The sequence below is a fragment of the Rana temporaria genome, chromosome 3 (genome assembly GCF_905171775.1).
Source record: "Rana temporaria chromosome 3, aRanTem1.1, whole genome shotgun sequence".
NCBI lineage: Eukaryota > Metazoa > Chordata > Amphibia > Anura > Ranidae > Rana > Rana temporaria.
The window spans coordinates 184,586,458-184,600,221 of NC_053491.1; the positions used below are offsets into that span (position 1 = coordinate 184,586,458).

The following is a 13,764-nucleotide window of genomic DNA, read 5'->3' on the forward strand; positions in this document are numbered from 1 at the left end:
TCCACTCATGCAAAAGTTAGCAACCAAGTGGAGAATAACTTTGTGTGCCGTTGCCACAAATAAATCTTTAGTATGTTTTGTGGTAAAAAAGATTAATGAATTATAAGAGGAATTCACTGGAATGTTATTGATATTTTATATAAGTATGCGGGTTTTAAATGTGATAATTCTCTTAATCAATGAAGGTGACACTTGGATCTATATTCTGGCTTTAGATACAAAGGTTGACAGTCTTGAACAGCATAGCAAGCAATAATTTAAAAAAATGTTTTCGAAGGCCAATAAACACAAATCTGGATGTGCTGTACTCCAATGCGGCTTGTTCTCTACTGTTATTCATCCCTAACTGTGTCTGCCTTCTCTAGATATACATAACTTTGTATTTCCAACATCTTTTTCTCAGGCAAACTGCATAGACATTGGACCGTTGGAGACATGGAGCTACATAGGAAGTGGCGGCTAGTCTAAAATTTGAATGAAGGTCTGCTTTAAAGTTACATGAAACCCTCTGTTTTTAAGCACTTTCAGCAGCTGATTTCAAGCATATGTTACCCCAACATTTCATATACCTATTCTGTGCCTTTTGTACCATATATTTGTGTTAAACGTTATTGGGGGAATTAAATGAAGCTGCTGTGCCACTTTTCAGGTGTTTTATCCCTCTTATTAAGGCACTGTGAAAAATTCATGAAGCATTTGTGGCGCTTTCTGTTCTGACAGCGACTCGTGAACCAAATTCAGGAAGTTCTAAAATGCACCACTTTTACATTGTATTGCATTGAATGCGCCAAATGTAAAAGTGGAGCCAAGACCAGTGTTCTTTTAGCCTACAGCGAGAAAAACTTTGTGAAATTGTCTCTCGTGTGTTCCAAAAGTGGAGCAGCAAGAGCCAAATTCAAGTAGTTCCAGACAGGTACATGAAATTAGCACATTCTTCACCACTCTTAGAACACATGAGACACTTTTACCAAATCTTAAGTCTTTATGAATTCCAGGGATTGTGTTATCTTTGCAGCCTCCCAAAACCCTCCTGTATTGTGCAAATCCCTGACTGTTCTTACTGGTAAAGCTTCAATATTTCCAAAACTTACAGGTCCTTACCTACCTCCTGCACATTCCTAATAAATAGTGAGCAAATAGGAATGTGTAGGGCTTGGCTACAAGCATTGATGCTACCTGAAAATGTCTCAGGATGAGAATTGGCTGTGATGGAAGCTTTTGGGAGGCTGCTGCACACACTTCTACCTGTAGGATTATCTTTCAGGTCACTTTCCCATGAGCTTCAGCTTGTAAAGGAGCAGGGTCAACTGTAAGCCTTTACAAAGCATTTGCAGAGCTTTCAGCAAGCTTTGTTGAAGCCTTTTAAGCGCCCTTCAGTTCCAGTTTGTAAATGTTGAACACAGATCCGAATGGGAGAGCTAATTTCCACTTTAAATAAGCTGCTAGCAGGCTTCAGCACTACCTGAAGCTTGCTGAAAGTCTCCTGAAGTCTGCGATCAGCTTGTTTAGAGTGGCAATCAATACCCATATTAGGATCTTTGAATAGCATTTCCAAACAAGATCTGAAGGGTGCTTTAAAGTCTTACAGAATTTGGCTCATAATTCGGCTCCTATACAGGCTGAAGCCCATGTGAAACAGGCCTTGGGATCCACGCATGCAGCAGTACTGGGGCAGTACAGCTTGCAGAGCCTGCATAGTCACTCTTCCAGGACCCACTGCTGCCAAGTACAGCTGCCCATTGAGATGAATTAGAAGATACGACTGTACGCAGTTATTCGCAAGGGGTTGCGTAAAGCTGTATATGGTGGCTGAAGGTCCCAGAAGAGTGAAAACACAGTCTCTGCATTTTGAACGTATCCTGTATGGGATGGCCCCTGTCCATCAAACCTAACACTGTGTGAAAGTAAAGGTCTCATGCGTTTTCGTTGATCTACTTACCAGAAATCTCCTCCAGGCACTGTTTGGCTGTCTTACTGTATGATTCACTTTTCGTTGGGCTAGTGCAGGAATCAGCAGGTGGTAAAGTGGTCTCATTTTCTGAGTGGGCTCTGAAAAAAAGATAATTTGATCTTTCTCTTTAATCACATGTTTATATGATAACATCACAAAATCAATCTGCACATTAATGAACATATTAAAATTGTCTTCTACCAAGTTAACTTGCAATACCCATCTATTGGTGGCTACATTATATTAAAACAAGAGCACAAGTCTGAAACAATGTTTTCATAAATAATGCAGAAGGGAAGTCATGTTGTCAGAAGAGATAGAGCACTCCGGAGATTACACTGTTATCTCACAAAAGCACTAAACCACTTGAAAATTATAACTTGATTTAATGTCTCTTATGATGTTTATTATCAGCCCATGCAGATGACTATTTGCCATCAAAGAATATTTCCTCTCAAGGAAAGCTTATAAGGCTGAGCCATTTTAGTTGATATTTTAATGTAGAAAATATATATCCAGGGAAGCCGGGACTTCTTTGCCGATAACCCTTAGTTCCTTATGCGAGCCACCATGACAATAAAAATACAAGGCTAATATAAAACCTTTAGTTCTTAGGAAAACATCTTCTGCTTCTGAACAATGAGCACTGCATATAAAATACTGGACCTAAATAGTGGAGTTTAAGTTGAAGATTGTGTACACGATGCATCCCAATTTGGGGTCCCTGTAGGTACAAATAAGTTTTCCTGATAATTAAATACATAAAGGCACATTTTTGTGTTTTTTTTTCTTCTGTTATATATTATTACTTTTTATTGTCATGCCAGGGTCACCTCAAAGTCAATGATACACTTTGAGTACATTTAGTGTATCTAAACCGAAGAACAAAAATGTAACTCATTGCGACTTACTAGTCCTTAGATGTGATGGTGGCTGCATTATTCATCTTTTTCAAACATTTTTTCCTTTATTCTCCCATGGTGATCCTGCCAGCAACATACTTTCTGTCCTAGGGACAATAACTTTGTGTGTAAGCCACTCAGGCAGGGAAAGGTGCTAGTCCTGGTTCACTGCTGTGAGTGCTGGCTGGGGAGGGAGCCCATCCCTGCTCCAAAAGTCAATGTGTAGAAGTATGAGTATCCCTTAAGCCACACATCAAAGCAAACCCATGCGTAATGATGATATGTGGCAACCTCAGCATTGGCTCCTGCCAGACCACGCTCCAGATGCCCCCAGGGTTCAATCATGGGAAACATTATTAAGCTCCAAGGGGTAGAGCAAAACGCATGGACAGCCGGGAGCCCAGGCTGAGGTTGCCACATACCATTACGAGTGGGTTTGCTTTGATGTGTGGCTTAACACTTCATACCTCTACACATTCCTGTCCTAGGGGACTACACTAACCTACCAAACTGTATCTATGGAGGAGCAGCGTTGTCACACCTGAACACTGGGGGGAGGGGACAGAGATTTGGACGTGACCTTAAGTTTGGAGATAGCTGGGACCAACTGTAAGGCCCCGTACACACCATAGAATCTATCCGCAGATAAATCCCATCGAATGGGTTTCAGCGGATAGATTCTATGGTGTGTACACTCCGGCGGATATTTATCCGCGGATAAATCTCCCCTGGGATGGATTTCCAGCAGATGAATATTTGCTGACATGCGCAACAAATCCATCTGCTGAAGTCCATCCCAACGGATGGATCCGCTCGTCTGTACAGACTCACCGGATCCATCCGTCCAAAGGGATTCCCCGCACGCGTCGTAATGATTTGACGCATGCATGGAATTCCTTATATGACAGCGTCGCGCCGGTTGCCGCGTCATAATCGCGGCGACGGCGCGACACGTCATCGCCAGAGGATTTCGGCGCGGATTTCAATGCGATGGTGTGTACACGCCATCGCATAGAAATCTGCTGAAATCCTCGAGAGGATTTATCCGCGGATACGGTCCGCTGGACCGTATCCGCGGATAAATCCTCTCGTGTGTATGGGGCTTAAGTGATAAAAGTGCATCAGATGCAAAGTGCACATTAGGGAGGAGTGGCTCGGAAATAAGTCAGAACCCGCCTGAGCTATCCCACCAGGGACTCTGAACTCCCCTTTCGGCCTCATGTCCAATCACTTTCCAAAGTTTGCCACCTCAACCTCTACAACATCTCCAAAATACGCCACTTCTTAACAATGAAACCACAAAGCTCCTAATTCACTCCCTGGTTATCTCTTTCCTCAACTACTGCAACTCCCTACTCATTGGCTTACCTTTAAATAGACTATTTCCTATTCAGTTCATCAAGAATGCTGCTGCCAGACTTATCCACCTTACAAATTGCTCAGCGTCTGCTACCCCTCTCTGCCAATCTCTCCATTGGCTTCCGCTCACCAAACTAATTGAATTCAAAATGCTAACAATAACTTACAAAGCCATCCAAAATTTGGCCCCCAGCTACATTACTAACCTAGTCTCACAATACCAACCAAATCAGAAGGGAAGGAGAGGGGGTGGAAAAGCAAGGAAAATGGGAAGGGAAAAGAAGGGAAGGCAAGGGGGAGGAGACAAATAAATTGGGGGGGGGGGGAGACAGATAAATGAGAAGAAAGTAAAGAAGAACGGGGGAAGGAGAAAAGAAGGGAAGGGGGAGGCAAGGGGAGGGGGGGAGGCAAGGGGAGGGGGGGAGGCAAGGGGAGGGGGGGAAGAGAGACAAGGGGGAGGGGGGGAGAGAGACAAGGGGGAGGGTGGTTTAAAGGGAAAAGGGGAGGAGGGGGGAAAGAGGGACGGGGAAGAGGAAGGTGAGGGGGAAGAGTGAATGTGGGGGTAAGGGCAAGCAAGGGGATGGAAATTAAGAAAGAGAGGGAGGGTGCAACCAAACCCCATATTGTCAAACAATCGAAGGGTCATGTGAAATGAAGCTCCTTACCACAGAAGCCTGTTGAGGACTAGTAGAGCTGGGGCAAACATAAATCGGGTGTGTTAGCTGAGAAGGTATAAGCAACGGTCCAGTGATATACACGAGAGCAGTGCAGACAACGAGGCTAAGGAAATCGCTCAAAAAAGTATTCCTTTAGGATAACTAACAAAAATAGTCTAACAAGTGGCTAGTAAAGCAAGGCTGCATGAGCAGAGGTCTTACCTTAAACAGCGTACCGCAAAGTATCCCCAGGGAGAGTGAGTGTCACATCTCACATCCACAGCTGAGAAAGCTGTTTAAATATGAGATCCCCAACCACGCCAGACGTCATGTGGGCGCGACGCTGGCGGGGCCTGCCATCCACAACGAGCGTACCGAGAACCAGTGCGCAGGTGTGCGGCGATCGACCCCAACAGTGTGAGGCCAGGTCAATAACCGCAAGGAGGGAGCTATGATTGGAGCTCCCACCCCTGGACGGACACTCGTGCGCCAATAAGGGGAAAACACCAGACCGCGATCACGTGACCAGAAGAGCAAAGACAACTCTCACAATACAGACTGCCAGAGATTGCAGATATAGTAAAGAACAATTAAAATTACAAACACATATATTTTAAGGTAATTAACAGATAAATACAGGAGATTCACTCCTATAACATCATCACAAATGAGATCCATATAAATAATAACACAAGGGGGAACATACACAATTGAGGAAATGGCGGAACTGCCGAGTATCCATATGGTGGCATGTACAGATCATGGTACAGATCATGTACAGATCATGGTCAAGAAGACAGAAGGAAATGGAGCACAAAATACATGCCACAGCAAAAAACAGCACAACAAAAGAAAAGCTGACGTTTCGCACTATGCCTTAGTGCTTCTTCATAGCTAAACGTCAGCTTTTCTTTTGTTGTGCTGTTTTTTGCTGTGGCATGTATTTTGTGATTTTTAATTAAAGGAGGAGTTTTTTTGGAGTGCGGCTGTCCCACCTTTTTTCCTTCATACTAACCTGCATTTTGATTGCACTGCCTGCACCCTTGGCTCGGACCACAGGAATCAGATTACCTGGTTCTCTTTGAGCGGTTACCCACTCTCTCATTTCATCAAGGGTAATAAGCCAATTGCACATTCTATTTTGATTACTGCAAGTCAACAATAGAACTGAGCAATGTTACTTTGTGTTTTCTTAAAATCTATTTTTTTTATTCAAATATTTTTTTTTTTTTTATGTTTTTAAGATGAACACTCAATTATACAAAAACAGTCTGAAAGAATATGCAGAGTTGTATATTTAACTTGATAATCAGGAAAGAGGTACCATGCCCATCTATTAGCCTCCATCTATCCACTGTTTCACTGCTGTCTGCCTGATAATCTACTTCTTCTATCACTGTATCTAGTAATTAGTCCATTTTAAATAAATAAATTGTACTACTGGATAACTTATTTTTTTGGTTTTGGATAGAGCAGAGAAGCTGTAGAACTTATTAGAAAAAAAACTGTAAAAGTTTTTATTCATATTTGTATTCCTTTTGGGGAGATTTTCTCTTAAATCCAGTCAAAATGAAAAGGTATGGCAAATCTCTCCTGGGTGAATTTTGATCCATCACTGGCCATTTCTGTTCATGACAAGTAAATCCATCAATCGACTTCTCATGAACGGCCCTGCTGAAAAATTGTAATTCCTTCAGCCCCTGCAGTGGGGAAGATGCCCACATTCTCATCGAATGTGGGGATGGGGAAGTCCGGTCAGATTTTTAATTCAGCCCACAGGCTGAATAAAAAAAAGACTGAATCATAAGTGTTTTAGTGACAACTGCACATCTTTTTCTTCTACACGTGCCACAGGTAATAGAGGTGTGGTAAGAGGTCCAGAAAAGAATCACCCCCCCTTGTCTCCTAAAGCACGTTGTGGTTCCAAGGGCCAAACCCTACTAGTGGTGTAAACCAAACAGATGTGCAGAAGAGTACCAGGCCTTGGGGAACATCTATAAGTAGGTTGAATGTAAAAGATTTGTTTGTTTTTCAATTGCATGTTAATGCAAGCTCTGGAGAAACTTCCCTTGGTGGTGCTTGCAGCAGGAGAGGACAGAGTTTTTTCCCCTTCACTTAAAAAAAAAGCAGAATAGCTGCAAGGTTGACTGGTCGTTTACAACAAAATGGTTTTCCTGTGCAAACTTTTTGTTTTGAAAGGACAACCTAATTTCGAGTGAACTTATCCTTTTTAGTGCTCAACCGCCCCTGACTGTATCCAGCAAGAGAGAAATATTCAACAGTGCTAATAAAGGAAAGGAAGTTGTCTTATAAATGTCCCTGAGACATTTTGGGGCTCCCATAGCAAACTGTTATAGACAGAATAAATCAAAAAGGACATCAAGAAGGATACATTATACTACGCCACTAGAAATACATTTTCCTTGATATAAGTGCAGAGACTTATGTCACACCTTTTGCAGTTGGAATACGTGTCTTTTTTCACAATTCTAAGGTATGCATGATAGAAGTGTGCATGGAACCATAGATAAATGTGAACACATTTACATTTAACTATGGTAGAAATCTAAAGCCTCGTACACACAGTCGGGGAATCTCATTGGGAAAAAAAAGTTTTTCCCGATGAGATTCCTGGCAAGCTTTTCTTGCAAAGCCGAGTGTACACATGGCACATTCAAAATAACCGCCGTTTTTTTTTAATGGCAAGAACGCAGTAATGTCATTGACACGATAGGCATGCGCTCGTCACATTCGATGCCGTCGCCGCCATCTTGCTTCACCCTACACTACCCTTGTAAGCTACCGCACATGCGTCAAAGTCTCATCGAGCATGTGCGGGCTTACATTAGGACATGTAAGCTTGTAGCCGCATACACACAGTTTTCTCATCGGGAAACAGGCCGACGAGAATCCCAACGAGAAAATAGAGAGCAGGTTCTCTATTTTTCTTGTCGAGATTCCCGGCAGTTTTCTCGACGAGAAAACATACACGCGACCATTTTTCTTGACCAAAAGCTCTGCCAGCAGTTTTCTTTCCGAGAAAACCAGCCATGTGTATGAGGCTTTACTTACTGTGGTAGTGTGGTACCCCACCGGTGTATGGATGCAGGATTCTCAACCAGGCAGGTTGCGGGGCTCCATTGTATTTGCTTATTTGGGTGGAAACTGGCTTTTCAGTTTCCTCATTATTTAGTAAAGTCCCTTTTGGGACCTGGAACCTGGGGATTTCTTAGAGATCCGGGTGGGATGAAATCCCCAGTCCTGGATTTTGAGACTCACCAGCACACTGACTGGTCAGGTGTGTGCTGGCCTATTTGTAGACACCTGACCATGGTTCCGGGTTCCACCCTTCCAAGGAGTCCAGGCGAGCAAGGGAGAAGCATGCATGCCTGCATAGTATAGTTAGACAGAGGGCTCAAGCCTGTGGGCTGAGCAGCACGAAAGCTGAAAAATGGGTACAGTGTTTGTACAGGAACTCTGTTATATGGCCAGGAGGGCTGAAGCCTAAAGCCTGAGCAACGCTGCTGCAAAAGAGCCAGAAGGCTCTGTATTTTCAGTGTGTGATTATTACTGTGATGTTAAAACCCCTGCGTGGGCAATCCTGAATGGACACGTTTTTTTTTTCCTTCAATAAAAGTGAGTCAAAAAGCCCTTAAACTGCATACTTGTTATGGACTTGGTAGCTCTACCCTTAAGCTAAAACAACCCCCCAACTTCACATTAAACAAACATAAATATTCCACAAAGCTGTTCTTATTAAGGAGTGGGGTTATAAAAATATGTTTTTTCCAAATATTAGGTTTTGAGTTTAAGTATGACAAGAGACCATTTAATTATTATGTTATATAACATGAGCCATTTAGTCAATTTTCATCCATAAACCCCTAGTTCTATGTATACTTACCATAAAATAATAACTAGTGTACATACCTGTATATAAATGGTGCCACAGTTGCAGTATTTGGGTGTGTGTACTGCTGCTGAGGAAGTTGCACAATCCCATTTCCTGTAAACTGGACACCGGCACCAGGGGGATATGTTGTTGTAGTCTGTGTAGTGGAAGCAGAACAGACCTTTCCTTCAGTGGGGGTAGATACCTTTTCACTGGTGGTGGGTTTTTGTGTGCATACAGTTTGACTGCCTTTGGTAGTCCTGCTTTTTTCTGGCTCTTTTACAGTTGCAGAAACAGGGGATGTAGATTGTTTTGTTGCTGGCGTTTTTGATCCGGGTTTAGGGATTCCACTCGATGAAGGAATTGAACTTTCCTTTTTAACTGCAGCTGACTTATTTCCCTTTGGAATTAAGCTTGCAATTTTGGAGCTTTTTTTTGATCCTTCCGATGTCTGTTCCTTTTCCTCTTTAGCTGGTTTCTCAGTGTTTGATTTATTTTTGTCCTTGTTCTTCTCTTCCTTTTCCTTTGGTTGAGGCAACCCCTTTTTATTGCTGATATTTTTGCTTCCAGCCTTTGGAGGTGTCAATTTTGGTGATATTTTAGGACTACTTAATGTGCAACCCACATCATTTTCTCCACATTCAGATAAGTAGTCATCCTCAATAATGACTTCACTTGATGGTGAAGACGGAGACCTCAAACCAACCCTAGTGTTCACCAATTTAAATTTTTCAAGCATTGATTTTTGCCCAGAGGCGGTACTTTTAATTCCCTCAGACAACGGTGGTTTTACTCTATCTGGAGATGGGGTAGGAGAAGTTGCTGGACTAGGTTGTTTAACAGACAGCATGGTGGATGTGGCACTGTGTTTAACATTCATGGATTTACTGCGCCAAGGCTTACTCGCACTTGGAGAGGGTATGGCAGAGGCTACTTGCTGACCAGAGTTAGTGGGATATTGCACATTTCCATTCATGCCTGCAGACAGTTGAGGGCCTTTTGGTGATTCTGTAATAGAAAAAACAACATGAGCAATGCATGGCTTTCATAGAAACTACATAGTGAGGTTGATGTTAGACGATAAAAAGCAGTAATGGTATCTAGCATTACCATTATAATTTCTAAAACAGGGTAAAGAAAAATAAGTAAAGATCACAACTGATCTATACATTAAATCCCTTATTTGCAGAGATATATTTACCATCATGCACTTGGGCCATTGTCTAAGGCTAAGAGGGCAAAATGATAATTACATAGTTGGTAAGGTTAAATAAAGACACCAGCCCATCCAGTTTAACCTGAGCATGTGTGTGTGTGTGTGTGTGTGTGTGTTTATGTCACTACCATTTTCCATAATTCTGTACACTACGTTTGCTAATAAACACACCAGTTCACACAACCAGTTCTGGTCACCAGTCCTCAGGAAGGATGTACTGGAATTGTAGAGAGTCCAGAGAAGGGCAACTAAACTAATAAGTGGGCTGGAGAATCTCAGTTATGAGGAAAGGCTACACACATTAACCACTTAAGGACCAGCGTACACACATATACGTTGACAGAATGGAACGGACAGGCAAATGGGCGTACAGGTACGTCCCCTTTAATTTGCCACCGCCGTCGTGCCATCTAGTCTGCATATAAAGTGGACAGCATGCTGCCTCCAATAAAATATGCTGGAATTCTTTTTTAACTAATATAACCACATGGTACAAGGGGTTGATCTTTACAAAAGAGTCACTATTCAGGTGAGCTTAGGGTAGCATGGTATCTAAATTCAGCCTTGCCTCCTTCTACATTATAAAAACGCCAGTAGCTTGCAGTGAGTTTTTCAATGTTTTCAGTGGGGTTTTTTTTTTTTTCGTTTTTCAGCGTATTTTAACCTTAGCAATTTCATTTTTTTTTAATCAATGGAAACAAAAACTTTAAAAAACGCCAGTGAGACACATTTGTCGTTTTTTGACGTTGGAGTGTTTGTACAACTGAAAGACCTTTTTACAGACACAAAACGCTTTAGTCAAAAACAGTTGATATCAGCCTATGTGTGCATTGAAACATAGGATAACATGCTGGAGAGTTTATTGACTGTAGAAAAAAGCCAAAAACAGCAGTTGAAAAAATGTCCAGCGTGCAAGAGGCCTGATGCCCTGTACACACAACCAGTTTTCCTGACATGCCAAAACCCGACGTTTTTCCCGATGTGATTCCTTTCAAGCCTGCCTTGCAAACATGCGTTCAGTAAAAAAAAAACGATTGACCAAAGCTCGGTGACATCCAACGGCACTATAAAGGGGATGTTCCATTCAAATGGTGCCACCCTTTGGGCTGCTTTTGCTGATCCTCGTGTTAGTAAAAGTTTGGTGAGAGACGATTCACGCTTTTCAGTCTTTGTGCTTTTCAGTCCATACAGCGTTCTCCATTACGAACGCTAGTTTTACCAGAACGAGCGCTCCCGTCTCATACTTGATTCTAAGCATGCGCATTTTTTTCCCCTTGGAAAAGCACACACACGAGCGGTTTTCGAGACGAGAAAAAGACTGACATGAAAACACGACGGGAAGGAGTAGAGCAGGTTCAAATTTTTTTGGGGCAGTTTTCTCGTCGGGGAAACTGCTATGGAGCATACACATGACCTGTTTTCCCGACCAATCAAAAAAATTGCAGTTTTCTCTTTGGGAAAACCGGTCGTGTGTACGAGGCATGAGTGTTATATCACATGCCTCTCCAGGAAAGATCATTATTTTGCATCTCACTGCATACTGTAACCATTTTTCTAGTCATAAATATAATTTATTAAAAAATTTAAAATAAAAGTTGTAGTTTATAGATTATAAACTACAACTTTAGTTTTTTGGAATCTGCATTTTTGGAGCATTTTGTGCTTTTCGACTTGCAGAAAATTCTTAGTATACTTTTAACATAGTGATTTAAATGTGCCCCAGTAATCTCCTCTCTCTGTGACACTGAGAGATTAGACTTCTACTGTGAATATCTGAAAGAAACCTAATCACGAACTGAACAACTGCCTTTCTCAGCACTTCTCTGTACTGGCCCTGCACTGATAAAACCCACATTTCTGATGCCGTATATTTCTAGTTCAATCTTGTAATGTGTAACCTTTTGTAAAAAAAAAAATTGAAAGAGCTATTTATAATACTGACAGCTTTTACAATTGAGACATAATATGCATCAAGTGTATGCATGTTCAGTTTGGTTGTCATTCTATTTTACCTATTAGGCTATCATACAATGGTTTCTATGATTTAAATATTTGACCTGATATAATAATCACAAAATTCAAATCTAATTGGCTCTGAAAAACAAAAAATCCATGACTCAGGGCAGGATACATCTAAAGAGAAAAAAAAATGGATTGACTCTGTATTTTATGCAGGACTTGTATAGACCAGAGGACACGACTGCAAAATTGCCCAACACTTGAAGTTTCTTTTATGCCCTCCATAATTGTATTTCATTACAACATGGGTGGCAGCCATAAAACTGTCTGCAGAAAGTATGGTTATTGTTACCCACAGCAACCAGACTCCTCCTTGTACGGATTCTGTGTAATATGGAAGAATGAATGTAGAATATGGTTGCTAAGGAGTCGGACACTGGTTCCTTTGTGAAGCCCTGTTATTTAAAGTACAACCAAGGCTTCTTGTTAAAAAAAATAAATAAATGCTACAGCACCCAAAGCGGACCTTCATCCTCTTCCACAAGTTCCCTCCACTTCATCCCTCCTTCCAGCCTGTATACGTATCACGTTTTTTAAATTATTTAAGCTTTTTTTTTTAAACTGTCTGGTTCGCCTCCCCATGCCCGACAACCCAAGGGCTGCTAGGCGGAAGTGCTAACCACTGTGCTTCTTTGTTATCCTAGGAAAATACAAATTGCTTTGATCCATAGGGGGTGAACAGGTGTGAGAGGCGAAGTAGTTCAACTGGTCATAAAAATCTCTATAGGCAGTAAGTGATCCAATGTATGGGAAACTTTATTGTTCTTTGTTATTTCAATCTGTATAGGCTGGCACAAAGTATAGGGGAAACAAAGCAGAACACCATGGTGATGATAGAACACAACTGAACAGCATGTATCGGAGTTACGTAACAGCCCAGCCACTAGTGAGCAGGTGATGTCTATACAGTGGGTATAGAAAAGAATCGTCCCCCTTTAAAATCACATTTTGTTACTTTTCAGTCTGAAATTAAGACTTATAAACATCTAAGTGAAACAACAACCTGTCAGCAACATTTAAAAAAAAAGTTGGAAAAAGGATCAACCCCTTGTGGACCACCAATTGTTTAATCACAGCCTTTAGTCTGTTGGGATATGTCTCTACCTACTTTGCACATATATACTTTGCAATATTTGCTCACTCTTCTTTGCAGAAATACTTGAGTTCAGTTAAATTTGATGGTGACCATTTGTGGACTGCACTCTTCAAGTCATTCCACAGATTTTCAATGCGGTTTAAGTCTGGGCTCTGACTAGACCTTGCAAGGACATTCACCTTTTTCTCCTTCAGCCACTGTGTGGTCATGCTTCTAAGCATGGACAAAGCGTTTGACATTTTTTGTCTCTATCTCTTGACATGTGCCTGTCCGCTACTTTATCCCGGAGATCTTTGACAGTGTCTTGCCACCCATAGTTGATTGTTTGCTTTGGTTGCACTATCAGGGACTGAAATGCTTCAGGAAAGCTCTATTCATGCTGAGCTAATCAAAATGCCCACAGTTAATCACAGTTGAAAGTCAAAAGGATGTGTGCGCCATTGAGACGGTGATTAGCTACACCGGATTTGTTTTATCTGACATGTTGGACATTGTTTTAACAATGACCCAAAGCACACAGTAAAAATTACCACACAGTGGCTGAAGGAGAAAAAGGTGAATGTCCTTTTGGTGAACAAGGCTCTTCGCCAAAACATGTTAGCAGTTACTCTGTACTTGGTGATTATGGAATAAAGAATTTGGATGGATTCCAGAGTGCAGATTCTTTCCATAG

General features: G+C 41.7%; 1 protein-coding gene across 15 annotated transcripts in view; it reads right to left on the minus strand.

Moving 5' to 3' along the window:
- The window catches only part of NAV3 (neuron navigator 3), a 789,636-nt gene that overhangs the window by 195,820 nt on the left and 580,052 nt on the right, over nucleotides 1–13,764 (minus strand). For all 15 annotated transcript variants that reach the window (XM_040343949.1, XM_040343951.1, XM_040343950.1 and 12 more), the window contains 2 exons: nucleotides 8,799–9,768; nucleotides 1,940–2,049 (listed from right to left, as the gene is read on the minus strand). In XM_040343949.1, coding sequence (XP_040199883.1) covers nucleotides 1,940–2,049; nucleotides 8,799–9,768 — 1,080 coding nt within the window. The remainder of the gene's footprint in view (nucleotides 1–1,939; nucleotides 2,050–8,798; nucleotides 9,769–13,764) is intronic.